The sequence below is a fragment of the Bombus vancouverensis genome, chromosome 8 (genome assembly GCF_051014615.1).
Source record: "Bombus vancouverensis nearcticus chromosome 8, iyBomVanc1_principal, whole genome shotgun sequence".
In the NCBI taxonomy this organism is placed as follows: Eukaryota; Metazoa; Arthropoda; class Insecta; order Hymenoptera; family Apidae; genus Bombus; species Bombus vancouverensis.
In genome coordinates, this window is record NC_134918.1 from 1,331,990 (window position 1) to 1,345,513 (window position 13,524).

General features: G+C 32.1%; 2 protein-coding genes across 2 annotated transcripts in view; both read left to right on the plus strand.

Moving 5' to 3' along the window:
• Positions 1-1,756, plus strand: part of LOC117164757 (paired box protein Pax-6) — a 63,812-nt gene extending 62,056 nt beyond the window's left edge. The window contains exon 5 of the mRNA XM_076621132.1: positions 1,439-1,756. Within this exon, the coding sequence (XP_076477247.1) occupies positions 1,439-1,756 (318 nt within the window). The remainder of the gene's footprint in view (positions 1-1,438) is intronic.
• A 1,484-nt stretch (positions 1,757-3,240) lies between these two features.
• On the plus strand, positions 3,241-13,338 carry LOC143303099 (paired box protein Pax-6-like). The gene is made up of 2 exons (XM_076621119.1): positions 3,241-3,501; positions 7,416-13,338. The coding sequence occupies exons 1-2, from the start codon at positions 3,261-3,263 to the stop codon at positions 7,508-7,510; spliced, it is 336 nt and encodes a 111-aa protein (XP_076477234.1). The 5' UTR covers positions 3,241-3,260; the 3' UTR covers positions 7,511-13,338.
• The last annotated feature ends 186 nt before the right edge of the window (positions 13,339-13,524 follow it).

Below are 13,524 nucleotides of genomic sequence, written 5' to 3' on the forward strand. Positions count from 1 at the left end.
GCCCTTGAGGGAAAGTTGCTAGCGGAAAGCGTCGTTTGTGAGAAAAATAGATTTCCCCTATCTTCCCGTAGTTGAGACAAAGACTGTTTGTCTGTTTGAAAGACTTTAATTAACTAAATCTTAAGATTTGTAACGGATCCTCAGGCTAACTGAACATGTACTGTGAAGATGCGTCGACATCTGGTAATTATCTTACCCGAAGAATAGGATATGCGTGTGGCGAACCACGGGACAGAAACCGTTGGAATGTTTACTGTCGAATACCGCTACAACTATTTCTTTTTAAGGAGAGCTATACTATTACTCCATACCTTTGTTAGACAAAACGTTCATCCCTTGACCGCGGCTACGTTCGGCGACTGGTTGTCGCCTCGAGCCCAAGCTCATTATCACAAATCTCGAACAAATACGATCGGATTGAATGACGACAATTACTTAATTACGGCTATGGTAGAATCTAGATTAAAGTGTTAAGGGATTTTCCCAAAATTCCAAAGGGAAGGTTCCGGTGTCCTTTCATCTCCGACATATATATTTCTCCGCTAATGTATTAAAAGATATATGGTTTTATTAAAAAAAATAAAGTTGTGTCTCAAGAACAACTACTAACATTAAATTATGCCCACATCAGAATTATTTAACTTTTGTTCAGAACATTTTTCCGTATCACGAATGATTCTGGAGATATTCGCAGCGATCAACTGAAAGGATATACTTTGTGTGCAATATGAGATATTTTTGAGGCAATTGTTTCGAGATGTCCACTTTATGGGAAGTTCCAAAAACGTCTGACCGCTTTCTGTATTTAGTCAATATTCCAAATATCGATAAAAATTAAATTATTAAATATCGAGAAAGCGGTCATTTTCCCAATTTTTACCATGATACGCATTAGCTTTGACGTTGCATTTTGTGACTATTAAGTTCTTATAACAATATGTTACAAAAATCTATACAGAATCACCCGTAATTCTTCATTTTCTAATAACTCAATAATTCAACACTTAGAACACACTTCCAAGATGCATGAATCTACATAACATAGAATTCACATATATGTAGTATTTATTATAGTGTTTGCATACCAATTAATTAAATCCAAGTATATTAGATTTCGTATCATTTAGTAGTACTCTCATGTGACAAATATTTGATACTATGAGACTGAAACGTAGAACTTGATAACAAAACGCTTCATTGGAAAATAAGGATATGTGTGAATACTTTTTGTAGCCACAGTAAATACCAAAGAATGCACTGTATATATCCCAAACTTCCAATTTGCCAACTCCCTACTATCGAGTTCGCGTCATCTTTAGAATATCGCGCAAAAAAATATAAAACAGTAAAAAAATACTCCGGACGACCGAAATTAAGCGGAACCTGTAGCCTAGCGATTGACCTGTATCTTCGTCTGTCTTCTCGTTCACTAACTCAGGTGTGGTTTTCGAATCGGCGGGCGAAGTGGCGGCGCGAAGAGAAATTGCGCACGCAACGGAGGGACAACCCGCAACACCAGCAGTCACAACAGCAACAGCAACAGCAACAACAGTCGCAGCAGCAGCAACAACAGCAACAGCACGCCGGAGGTGTGAGTCTAGTTGGCGCTGGCCATCCAACACCGCCGCCAGCCTCGGGTATTTTGGCTAGTCAACCACCCCCGCAAGCACCGCCCTCTCCACCCAGGATACATCATGGTTTCGCGCCCACAGCCGTTTATCCAGGAATACCAAGCATGCCTGATTCATACAGGTGAGAATTAACATGATTTGTTAACGCATTCGCTGCCAGATGTCGGTTCTGACGTAAGAACTTTAATTGGGCGCCGCCTAATTAAATATTAATAATTTCCAAGACTCCACAGCTAAACGCCGTAAATTGATTACTGTTGATTGTGATACAAAATAATTTTTTAAAAATCTGCGGGCCATCCAATGGTTTGCGAACCGCTATAAGCCTTATGGCTCATTTATGGCTATGTTAGTCATCGCGCGGTTAACCCCTTAACCTGCAAATACGGGCATAGCCCGTAGTACGATGATCGGACCAAACGTAAATATTACGGGCATAGCCCGTAGTAGGATGATCGTGCCAAATACAATATAATATATAATAGCTTGTTTACGTTTTCGGACCAAAATTTTCGAACGTAAATAGTAGGTTAAGGGGTTAATGGTCTAAAAAAAGAAGTAATAAGAAGTAATAAAGCCCTATTCATTATAAACTGCATATAGCTAGTTGTAAATATGAAAAGAGATTTCGTAGAATTACATGAGCCTCGATCAGCCATAGATTTTGGAGAAACATAAAATCACGTTTTCGGTAGGTGATAACATGAGGACTTAAAAATCGTCAGAAACGTCAGAAAAGACGTCGCCAGCTGCGAATGTGTCAAATAGAGGTCGATATTTAAATAATACAAAGCTTCCTAAACTTGTATAGGCCGAGACGCACTTTTAAAAATGACAATTCTTTGCGACCCGCTCGAAGAAAAGAAAATATTATCTACACATCCATATTCAATATCGTTATTAAAACTAAAATATATACAGGGTGGTTGGTAACTGGTGGTACAAGCGGAAAGAGGGTGATTCTACGCGAAAAAAGAAGTCGAAGGAATAGAATAAAAAATTTTTTTTAATTTTTTTTTTTAATTTTTCCATCGATACAACGATCTACAGTGAGATCCGTTATAACGTACCGCACGCGTACCGAGCGAAAATTCAAAGTCGATTTTCTCGAAAACAAAGCCTCAAACGAAAAATTTTTATTGTATATTTTCGACTTCTTTTTTCGCGTAGAATCACCCCCTTTCCGCTTGTACCACCAGTTACCAACCACCCTGTATATTTGGAAAACCTTTTGGTTCAATGACAGACATATATGACAAATGCAAATATTAGTATATATATTCACAGTAGACGACTTTCTATCATAATGTAAAACATAATCGAGACATTGCATTATCAAATATTATATTATCAAAATTAACATATATAAATATACATATGCAATATATATATGTATATTATATTACATCGTAATATTAATATTGTAAAATTAATATACATACACATATTTCAAACTTCCCAGTCCAATTGCATATATCCTACGAGTGCAATTATTATTAGTACATATACTACCAGATATCGTATTACCAAAATTAACACATTTTTGTAAAACCTGTCAGCCCAATGACGTCGATGCCGAGTTTCACTATGTCCGGTGGGAGTCAGCAAAACCAGCACACTACCAGCAGCATGTCATCGTTATCAACGAGCGGTGGGATGGGCCCCATGGGCATGACCGTGGGCATGACGGTGGGACCGAGTCCCGGAGCGTGTCTTCAACAACGAGACAACGGATACTCGTGTGGTGTGGCTCGCCCACCGAGTTACGAGCCTCTTCATCTTGGATACGGGGCACGGCCCACGTGCAGCCCCACTCAACCATACCATACCGCGGGCCTGAACCAGTACAATCAAAACACCAGCTCCACCGGTGAGTGTCTACCGCACTCACTGCACTCGCTGCTTGCACTTTAGCCGATGGACTACCACGGATAACACGCTATTCAACCTCCCGGTAATGGATTATACTCGCTTCTGCGTTACCCAAGCTGTTTTTATCGTTACAGAACTGCATTTGCAATCTATACAGTGCATTCGGTCTAACGCGACGCACGATTTTTCAACCATTTACGGCTACGTAACGAAATTTTTACGGAATCTAACGAAAGTTTTAAAGCAACATAAGTTGAAGATCGTTTACTTTTAAAGCGAAACCAAGATAGCCTCGGGTTTTATAAAAGGGACTACATATGTTTTTTCTTATTATTAGGTTGTCCGAAAAGTTTCTTTCGTTTTATAAGATGATAATAGACGAACAACAATTTCTGTTTTATATTATTTTATCGAATTAAGTATGATCCATTTCGTCATATTTCTATTATTATGTTCGTGCATAATTCAATAAACTAATATAAAACAAAAAACTGTGTGTCTATTATTTCCTTATAATACGAAAGAAACTTTTCAGACAACCTAATACATTGTAATGGTTATTAAAACAAACTCAAGAAACATGTTACATGATATTTTTATCTGCAAAATGGAAATAGTAAATAATAACTTTTCGATGCATTTTATTTTTAACACATTGCCTGCCTGTGTGAAATTTCAGCTATATGGAGCGCGTGAAAATATACGTTTCTTAGTTGAAACTACATTCACTGACATTTAAGGCTTAGAAATCCTTATCACTATCCTATTCAAGGATAAAACAGTTGCAGTCAGAAGGAACTATATAAATAGATTATGATTATTGCAAACTGGTTTATTTAAACTGGTTTAGATTACCAGTCGACATAAAATGTCGTTTGAAAGCGATTTTCAATTTATAACGTTTTAATGTAATAAAATAACTAAAAATTAAATATAAATCACAAATATAAATATGAATCACACTTTATTTTAAGGCATGTTCAAAGTGCGTTACGTGGCTACAATAGTATCATCCGGTATATGTACTGGAATATGTATGAATGTTGTTGTCTCTGTTAGCTTCTAAATCAAGTTTGGGTGGCTTGGGAGGTTCTTAGATTAGAGAGTTTCTTCATATGGTATTTCAAGTTTAATAATATGATTTTTCTGACTTTTCTGATTTTTGGAGGATTTTAAAGGAATACAGTACCTTGAAAGATGATGCACTATATTAATCTAAGTAATCTATAAGATTTAATTTTGGTAATTATTCAGGAAAGGGCACACCTCGCCAATTTCGATGATCTTAAAATATGTTGTCAAGTGTAACATTCTGTACAATTTTTTCCTATACATATAACCTCCGCTCAGCTTCAGTTTTCAAGTTATAAAGCAGTCTATGTTTAGAACTATATGTATTAATTAACCGTTTCTTTTATATATTTTTGTACTATAAACAATTTGTCAACGGCGGTAGATATATTTGTTAAGATTTTTGACAAATTGAAGATTAAAGTAAACTGCGACATTCCATATATCAATCGATTCATCGAAAAATATTTCATGCTAGCTTTGTCGGAACTACTTTACTACTTTAGTACAGCCTGTATTAAAAATGGTATTAAAAATGGTTGTTTTTCTTATAGATGAATTAGCTAAGTTTAGTTTAAACTACACAAAACCGTGGCAGACTACTTCAGAACGAAGTATAATCATAAAATTAATTTAATTGAAATTTTATTGAAGCTTTTTGGGAATATTATTATACATTATTATACATAATATACATATTGTACAAATTATACATATTATACAATTACATATTATACAGTATTATACATGTCTATAGGTAAATGAAACGAGAATATTTCAACAGCATTGAAATCGGTGAGGTGCACCCTTTACTGAATAATTATCATAATTTTTTAATGCATGCTGTTTTGGGCAATACTGGTCAATTCTTTCAGTGGCCATTTCTTCCTTTGAAAATTACATATGTAAAAAGTAAATAATATGTAAATAAAAACTTATTTTTTATTCTTTATAGTCCTATCGTACACTCACAAAACTTCACTAAAGCACAGTTATAATGAAACAAATTATTTATCTTTTTTTAAATTATTATGTTATTATTATGTTTCTTAAAAATATGGACAAAACCATAAGCAGTTCCGGGTAGAACACAATTTAAAAAAATTCTAATGTAACTGAATATTTTAACATAGATCCCCACGCCTTAAATGATAAAGTTTCATAGCTATATATAAAAAATACTATAGCTCATGATAGCGTGATAAAAGTAGTTTTATCGCAAAGATTCGTAGGTTTCAAGGTGACCGGACTTTTTTTTTTAGTAATGTCCTTTAATATATTTCTATGCCCAGAGTACGAGATATAAATTTAAAGAGCTCTGGTAAAAGGTCATTTTAGGTCAGAAAAGGTCGTAAGCTAATGATGAGAATATGGTCACTTGTTAATCATTAATATGATATTGAACGTGATTATGAATATTTTTGTTTAATAATAATCATTCTTCACAAGCTAATGTTTTATTAATAAAAAACATAATAAAAATTAATAAGAATAAATTAATAAATAAATTTTAAATATTAGAAATTAGGAAAAAATTAGAAAATTATAAAATAAGAGTACTAACGAAAAGATTGATCATTGATTTTATATGTCCGTGTTTAATTGGCTTCTATTATCTGATATTTTCACATACAGAATGAATAGAAATTTCGTAATGTTTAAATTTTACATACTTGCCTTACAATACATAGAAAAGTTTGATTCGATATTATTGTATTAAGATCGCTGAACGGGATAATATTAAAGAGCAAAAAGACAATGAGGTATTACAATCCTTGGCTTAGCAATTAACAAATTATGTACCTATAAAATTCGCTTACGGTTCTAAATCTTACTAAAAAACCTGAAAGATGTTAAAAATGTTCAACATTTCAAATATATATATTTTAAATATATCGGGTATATACATATCTAGTTGTTCTTTTTGTCACAATAGAGTATATTGTACGATTTATAATCATCTGTTTCACATTGACAATTTTTTTTTAGAATTAAAAAGAAACATTATAAATATAGGATTTTGCAATTTATCTTCAACTCATAAAGTCGACTACTTTTTATACCCATTTATTTTTATTTTTCAAATTCACTACACCGTGATATAGCACATATACTTCGAAAATTCTTATCTTAAAACATTTTATAGCTTGAATTATTATTTAATAACGTAAATAAAATTCCATCGTTGTGTTAAACTACGCGCGATAGAATTTACTTTGTATGTTTTTTTCATGTTTATTACGAATATATTCATCATAATTATTTTTGCATAACTGAAATTATGCTCAGTCCTAGTTCGAATAATAGAACATTAAGTTGTTCGCATAAACGAAGTTTTACTATATTTGTGAAAGATTTCCATAACTGTGCGAATACTTTCGTGAGTAACTGTACGTCTAACGATACGTATATAATCTTAACACATTGCGAAAGAATAACGAGATATCTACTATTTTCTATCGCGCCTTTAGGAGTTGTTGACAAGATATCTACAATTTCTACCTCATCAATCAAGAGCTGTTATTCCGCTGTAACGCAAAACACAACATAGTATGCATTACGAATGGAAAAAGAAATGAACGTTTTGCTAAGTATCATACTTAAAGAAACTTTTAGTACGTGAAAAATTATAATTACCTTTATTTTGAAAATTTTGAAATATTTGTTGAAAATAAATATCTAACATGGCAATGATTTTTAACTACTAACAATTAATAAATAAGTAATTTTAAAATATTTCACGCAAAAGATGGCTGGTCATAGTCAACAATAAAATATCTGATCCACAATGTGTTAAGCAATAAAACAAACCCATTGAATAAACGTTAAATCATCTTGCAGGTCTGATATCACCAGGTGTCAGTGTACCGATTGCAGTACCAGGTCAACCAGCACCAGATATGGCAGCGCAATATTGGTCCCCTCGGTTACAGTGACCGTGGTGGTCATCGGTGTCGACATCCTCTCCGTAGGCTTGAGCTTCTTTGACTTACGTTAGTTTTACAAACGTTAGATACAAGAGAACGCAAGGAGAAGACGTTCGAAATCGATGAAAGGGCAGCTCTTGCAATCGTTCAGTAAAATATCGATTCAACTGTCGTCGATGATCGTCGACTGCCTTTGAGAATTCAAAGGCGATCTCTTGAAAATCGTTCGAAGAACATACGAGGAAGGAGAATAAAAAATAATGACGATGATAAACGTCACGTCTGATACAAGATCTATCAAGCATAAAAAGAACAAGTTTTGCAAAAAGTTTCTTTTGTGCGAGATGAAAGTTTTTGCAAATTATTAGACGTGAACGAGTATAAATTACAAATTATGTTCAGTTGCTTTTTCTTCAAGTGATTTTTCATCCGATCTTTCGAAATATATCACTGTTCGTAAGTATTAGGATATTTACAGAACGTGAGGTTAATCTTGGAAATAATTGGGAAATTATTACTACAATCTTTAAGAATTAATATATAGTTTGAAAAACAGATGGAGGTAACAGAATCTCAAGATACGTACAAAAATCATACATTTGAAAATTCGAAAACTTTGAAGATTTGAAAATCTAGAAATTTAAAAGTTTGAGAATTTGAAAATTCGAGAGTTTGGAAAAATTTTGGAATGCTAAATTCGAAATCTTGGTACTTGGTATTTCAGAAATGCTAAAATTTTGAAAATTCATAAGTTTGAAACTTCATAACACGAAAATTCAAGGATTTGGAAACTCAAAAATTTGTTGACTTGAAAGTTTGAAAATTCAAAAATCCAAAGACTTATTTATCAATTCGAAAACATAAATATTCAAATTTTGAAATTTTTGAATGTTTAACAAATCAGAGATTCTAAAATTTGAAGATTTATAAACTCCGAAATTCAAGAATATGTTGTATCAAAGGAACATTAATTGTTAATTAGGATTATCTAATTCAGTACATTCACCTTGTAACTCTTGCAAACTCTTAATATCATTGTCGTATATGCAAAATCATGATCGTCTATAATCATGTAGTTAATAATTTACAGCAATTATTACATCCAGATAGACTTATTAAACCAGAAAGTATCTTGATACTTCCGAACGGAGACTTATCTACGAAAGATATGAAATTCGAGCTTCGTGAATATTGATCGAGGAGAAAGTGATCGATTGGTAAATATTACTTTCAAAATGCTCGTACACGCCTAAAAGCATGATAACAGGACACTTTTGCCTCGAGCAGACTTACAGAAAGATCATCTTTAGAAGTCTCTTAGTCGTAGACTCGCGTATCGTCGATATTGTAAGAAGAAAATAAAACAAGTCGGGAATTAACATAATCAGTACGTATTGATTATAAAAACAATCAAAACAGCTATGGTAATAGTGTAATGTTTATGCCGTAAACGATTGTAATCTCTTGATCTCTTTTACAATTCTATATAGCTGTTGTATTTTTTCTAATGCTAGAGACCAAAGAAGTTGGATTGAACAAAATTATTTTGCGGAATATGAATTTATTGAATAAAAGTAAAATTTGTGTGAAAGAAATTGAAGCCATATAGTAGAACTGAAAGCATTAGCAAATTTGTATACCCACTTGTTATACAATATGGACACATAAACGTCGACTCTTTCGAAACGAATTTTGTTAATAATGGACACAATGATATAACGATACGAATTATAATACACTAACATTTAGAAAAGTTTTAGGTTATACATAATTCTAAAAATAAAATATAAATGGCTTCATTTATAATGCCTGGACTGCGGATATTTATGCAAATTTCTATTTTTATGAACATAATTTACAAAATGAAAACTACATAGGTATAATATTATTTTACCTAATAAATATTAGAGAATGCTATACATTCGATATTTTATATTTTATATCGAATTAAAATATTTCAATATTTTATATCGAAAGTATATTTTTACATATTATGTGCGTTCTATGTGTCTGAGCATTTTCAAACTTTCCATAGAAATCCGCAGTCTAATGATAGGATCCATGTCTCGCATTTTTCCAAATATACCTTTACTTAAAAGGTAAAAAGCGGGAGCTTTAAATATCTCAACATATCTTGAAAAATGAAAAAATGCTAAAGGGACAATTGATCTTGTATTAAACATTTAAGGAAGTAATTGTTGATACAGTGGAACCTCGATGACTCGAATCTCAATGGAAAACCTAAAGTCTTCGAGTTGTGAAGGGTTTGCCCGATCTATAAGAAAGTTTGGTCTGATCTAATAAGAGAGGTTTAACAAACCAAAATGGCACCAAAAGAGGCATAATAGATACAAAGATTAACCTTGAAACAGTATCGTTATCATTGGCTCGTAATTGATCACAAGAGATTAGATTTGCGAATTGATTACTTAATTCTAGAATATTCAATTTTAGTTTGTGTTCTCTATATGTTATATAATAAATCCTCCTAATGGTCTTTATCATATAAAAATCCAGAATATAAATTGAAATGAAGTACTTTAAAATCAAGTGTCTTAATTCAAACCGTTAAAAACACCACTGACCTAACGATATCAGTTAACACTTTGACTGCCACACCGAAATCACATGTTTCGCTCAGGACGCTGCGGGAATATTTTTATTTTTCAAAACATATAATGGCAAAATAATAATAGATTGATGATGTAAGACAACGTTCTTTCCCAATGGACCGTTTATCTTATCGATGATCACGGATGACCACCGTGACGCTTTGGTAACAGTTGATGGCGATATATTATAACAAGGCTTTGTTTATATCAACAAACTATTTGCATTCGTTATTTCGTCGTAAGCAAAACGTCCAGAATATATTGTTGGAACGTGTAGAAGATATTAGTAAACAGTATTTGCTCATTCTACGTATGTGTGTGCACACTTCTAACTTCAATTATATACAGGGTGGTTGATAACTGGTGGTACAAGCGGAAAGGGGGTGATTCTATGCGAAAAAAGAAGTCGAAAATATAGAATAAAAATTTTTCGTTTGAGGCTTTGTTCTCGAGAAAATCGACTTTGAATTTTCGCTCGGTACGCGTGCACTTATCACGTCTCGTTATAACGGATCTCACTGTAGATCGTTGTCTCGATGGAAAAATTAAAAAAAAAAAAATTTTTATTCTATATTTTCGACTTCTTTTTTCGCGTAGAATCACCGCCTTTCCGCTTGTACCACCAATTACCAACCACCCTGTATATGATTATAAAGCAGTATTTACGATTATTTTCTAAGCTGTGTTTATAATAATATTCGTAAATTACGCCTTAAAGATATGGATGCAAACACAGTGCAGCGTTAGATGTAAGATTTGTTCTCATTTTTGTTTATTGAAAGACTAATTAAAATGTTCAATTAATTAGAATTAATTGTTCAATGGGGCACTTTTTGTTTCAAAGTATCTTGTATTTATCGGTTATATTCAAAATACCCTAACTGTCAATTTTCATACAATTTTTACAATTGTAAGAAGTTCAAGCGCTCTGGTCACCAATGACCAACGTGGCAGTCAAAGTGTTAAGGGTTAATATTCTCCAAATTATAAAAGTTCGAAGAAGAACACATTCAACTTTTAGAGATCAATTATTTGTTTAGAAAAATAAATGGCAGTTTGTTATACAGATTGTATATGATGAGCACGCATATAAAGAATCAGAATCACGGTGAATGCAGATTAAAATACGATTTTTCATTGCAAGACATAGATACGTACGTATATGTATACACATATTACCTATCGATATAGAAGTAAAATTCAACTCGCGACAGAGATTGGGCTTCTTCTAATTCGAGTTATAGAGGTAAAATAACACAGTCAAACGCGTAACAAATAATTCGAAGTAAAATAAGTTTATATTTCGAGTTTTAGAGCTTCTCGCAGTAGCGAAAGAGAACATATACAAAAATTGTAATCTTATAAAGGTTTCCAAACTATAGAGGTTCGAGTTAATCAAGGTATTCGATTGTATACGTGGATTCTCACTTTGCCATCAGTGTTTCATCTGAATCCCCATATAAGTTTTTAAAATTGAAACATGTCCTAATTTTCAAATGTTTCTATATGAGCCTTAAAAGCAACCGCAAGATAAAAAGATATTCTTGACTAGGAAATTCCTTTGGTCTCTAATATGATAAATAAAATAGTTCTCAGAACGTGTGCAATTTTTTTCTTAAATAAAAGAAATCTCTTGTTTGTATCGCGAGTTACGATTACAAAAAGCATTTATCAATGAGTCAAAATGGCGTCAAATTCGCCAACATCTATGGTAGTCCATGATGACATCATAGATGAAATTTCTTTGTAGTGAACCTACTAGGTACAGAAATTTTTCAATATGTTGTTAGCGGGATTTACGTAACGAAGTGTTTTCGTTTCGATGATAATTAAGTAATTATAGATAGCCAAGGTATATTGGTGTAATACTTTATTATTGACCAGCAGAAATCGAACAACTTATCTATTTAGAAAAGGTCTTTGAGACATCCGGTCAGAACTAGATGTTTGAAATGTTTTGTTATGAGTGGCAATATAACACAGTTATACGAATAAATCAGGAAAATTGGAAGTAAACATTAATAGACATGTATCACGTTTGAATCTTATATTTACTTCTCGATTTTTGTTAGCGCTATGTATGATACAGACGATGTTAGGAAAGTTTTGTTTATTTATGTAAAGGTATATTTATTATCACTAGTTAAGATGTCCTTCCTCCATTATTACATAACGTTCTATTTTTTTATCTTTTTGAAAACTCAAGTGAAAAATATAAAAAAAAATTGAAAGTTCAGAAACCTGAAAGTTTGGAAAACTCTGTAAAAAGTCTGTAAAGTCGAAAACTTGGAAATTCAACAATTTGATAATTTAAAAACCTGAAATTTCGGAATTAAAGATTTGAAATATTAAAGATTCAAAAATTCGTGAAACAAAAGATTTGAAAATTTGATAATTCGTAAATTCCAAAATTTACTCTATAATTAAAAATCTGAATACTTCGACCAAGCATAATATATAATGACTACTATTTTGTTGTTTGTAATTATGTTGTACTTTTTGATTCCAAAATTGAAAAAAAAATCTTTCCTAACATCTGACGTATGTATTTTCTTACGAGAAAACATTGTGCATAAATATTTATCATTCTTCGATGTAAACCAAGTTTAATTCCAAGCGTCGTTATTTTCTCCGACTACGAGGCCACAATTTTACTTATCATAACATAAATTAAAGAAAAAATAATTCATATCCGAATCAGAACAGCGAACAATTCGAAGAAGAAAAGAATTTGTTTAAAAACTTAAGAGGAAAGAAGTTGTAGAATAAAATTCGCGGAATAATTATTTTTGCGGAAGAACAACAATAATGAAAAAGAAAAAATAGAGGAAAATGGTATCGTAAAAGAAAAAATCTCGTTAGCAATCAAGAGTCTCGCAGAGATTTTAAACCACAGTTTCTTAGACGTAATTTCTATAGGCGAATAAATAAAACAAAAAAAATGAAGAGCGTAAAAAAAACATAGTTTTTAAGTCGGTATTATTTATATTCGTGTAAGGAGTCGGAAAGAAGCAAGAGTAATTGAACGTTTGTTGTGTGTACATCGTAAAGGATATCTTCACATTTATATTATAGTTGATTCTAATCCCCCAAATATCCGTTTAAAAAGCGAGGTCGAACTCATGATTTATATCCGGTGCAAGATTTTGATCAACCAGAATGACGCGAAACCAGGTATGTTAACCGTACGATTATGCATTCAAAATAAATAGTGTGTGCATTTAAGTAATCTTCGATTTTACCACTTACCTTACAATTCAAAATTCCATCTTCTTATTTTTCTTCAATTCTTCATTATTTACAGGAGGATATTACTTTAACAATACATATTCATATTACATCTATGCGTTATAGACTCGGTAAAATCTATCAAATAATTTATTAATTACTAATAGTTATTGTTAATAACTA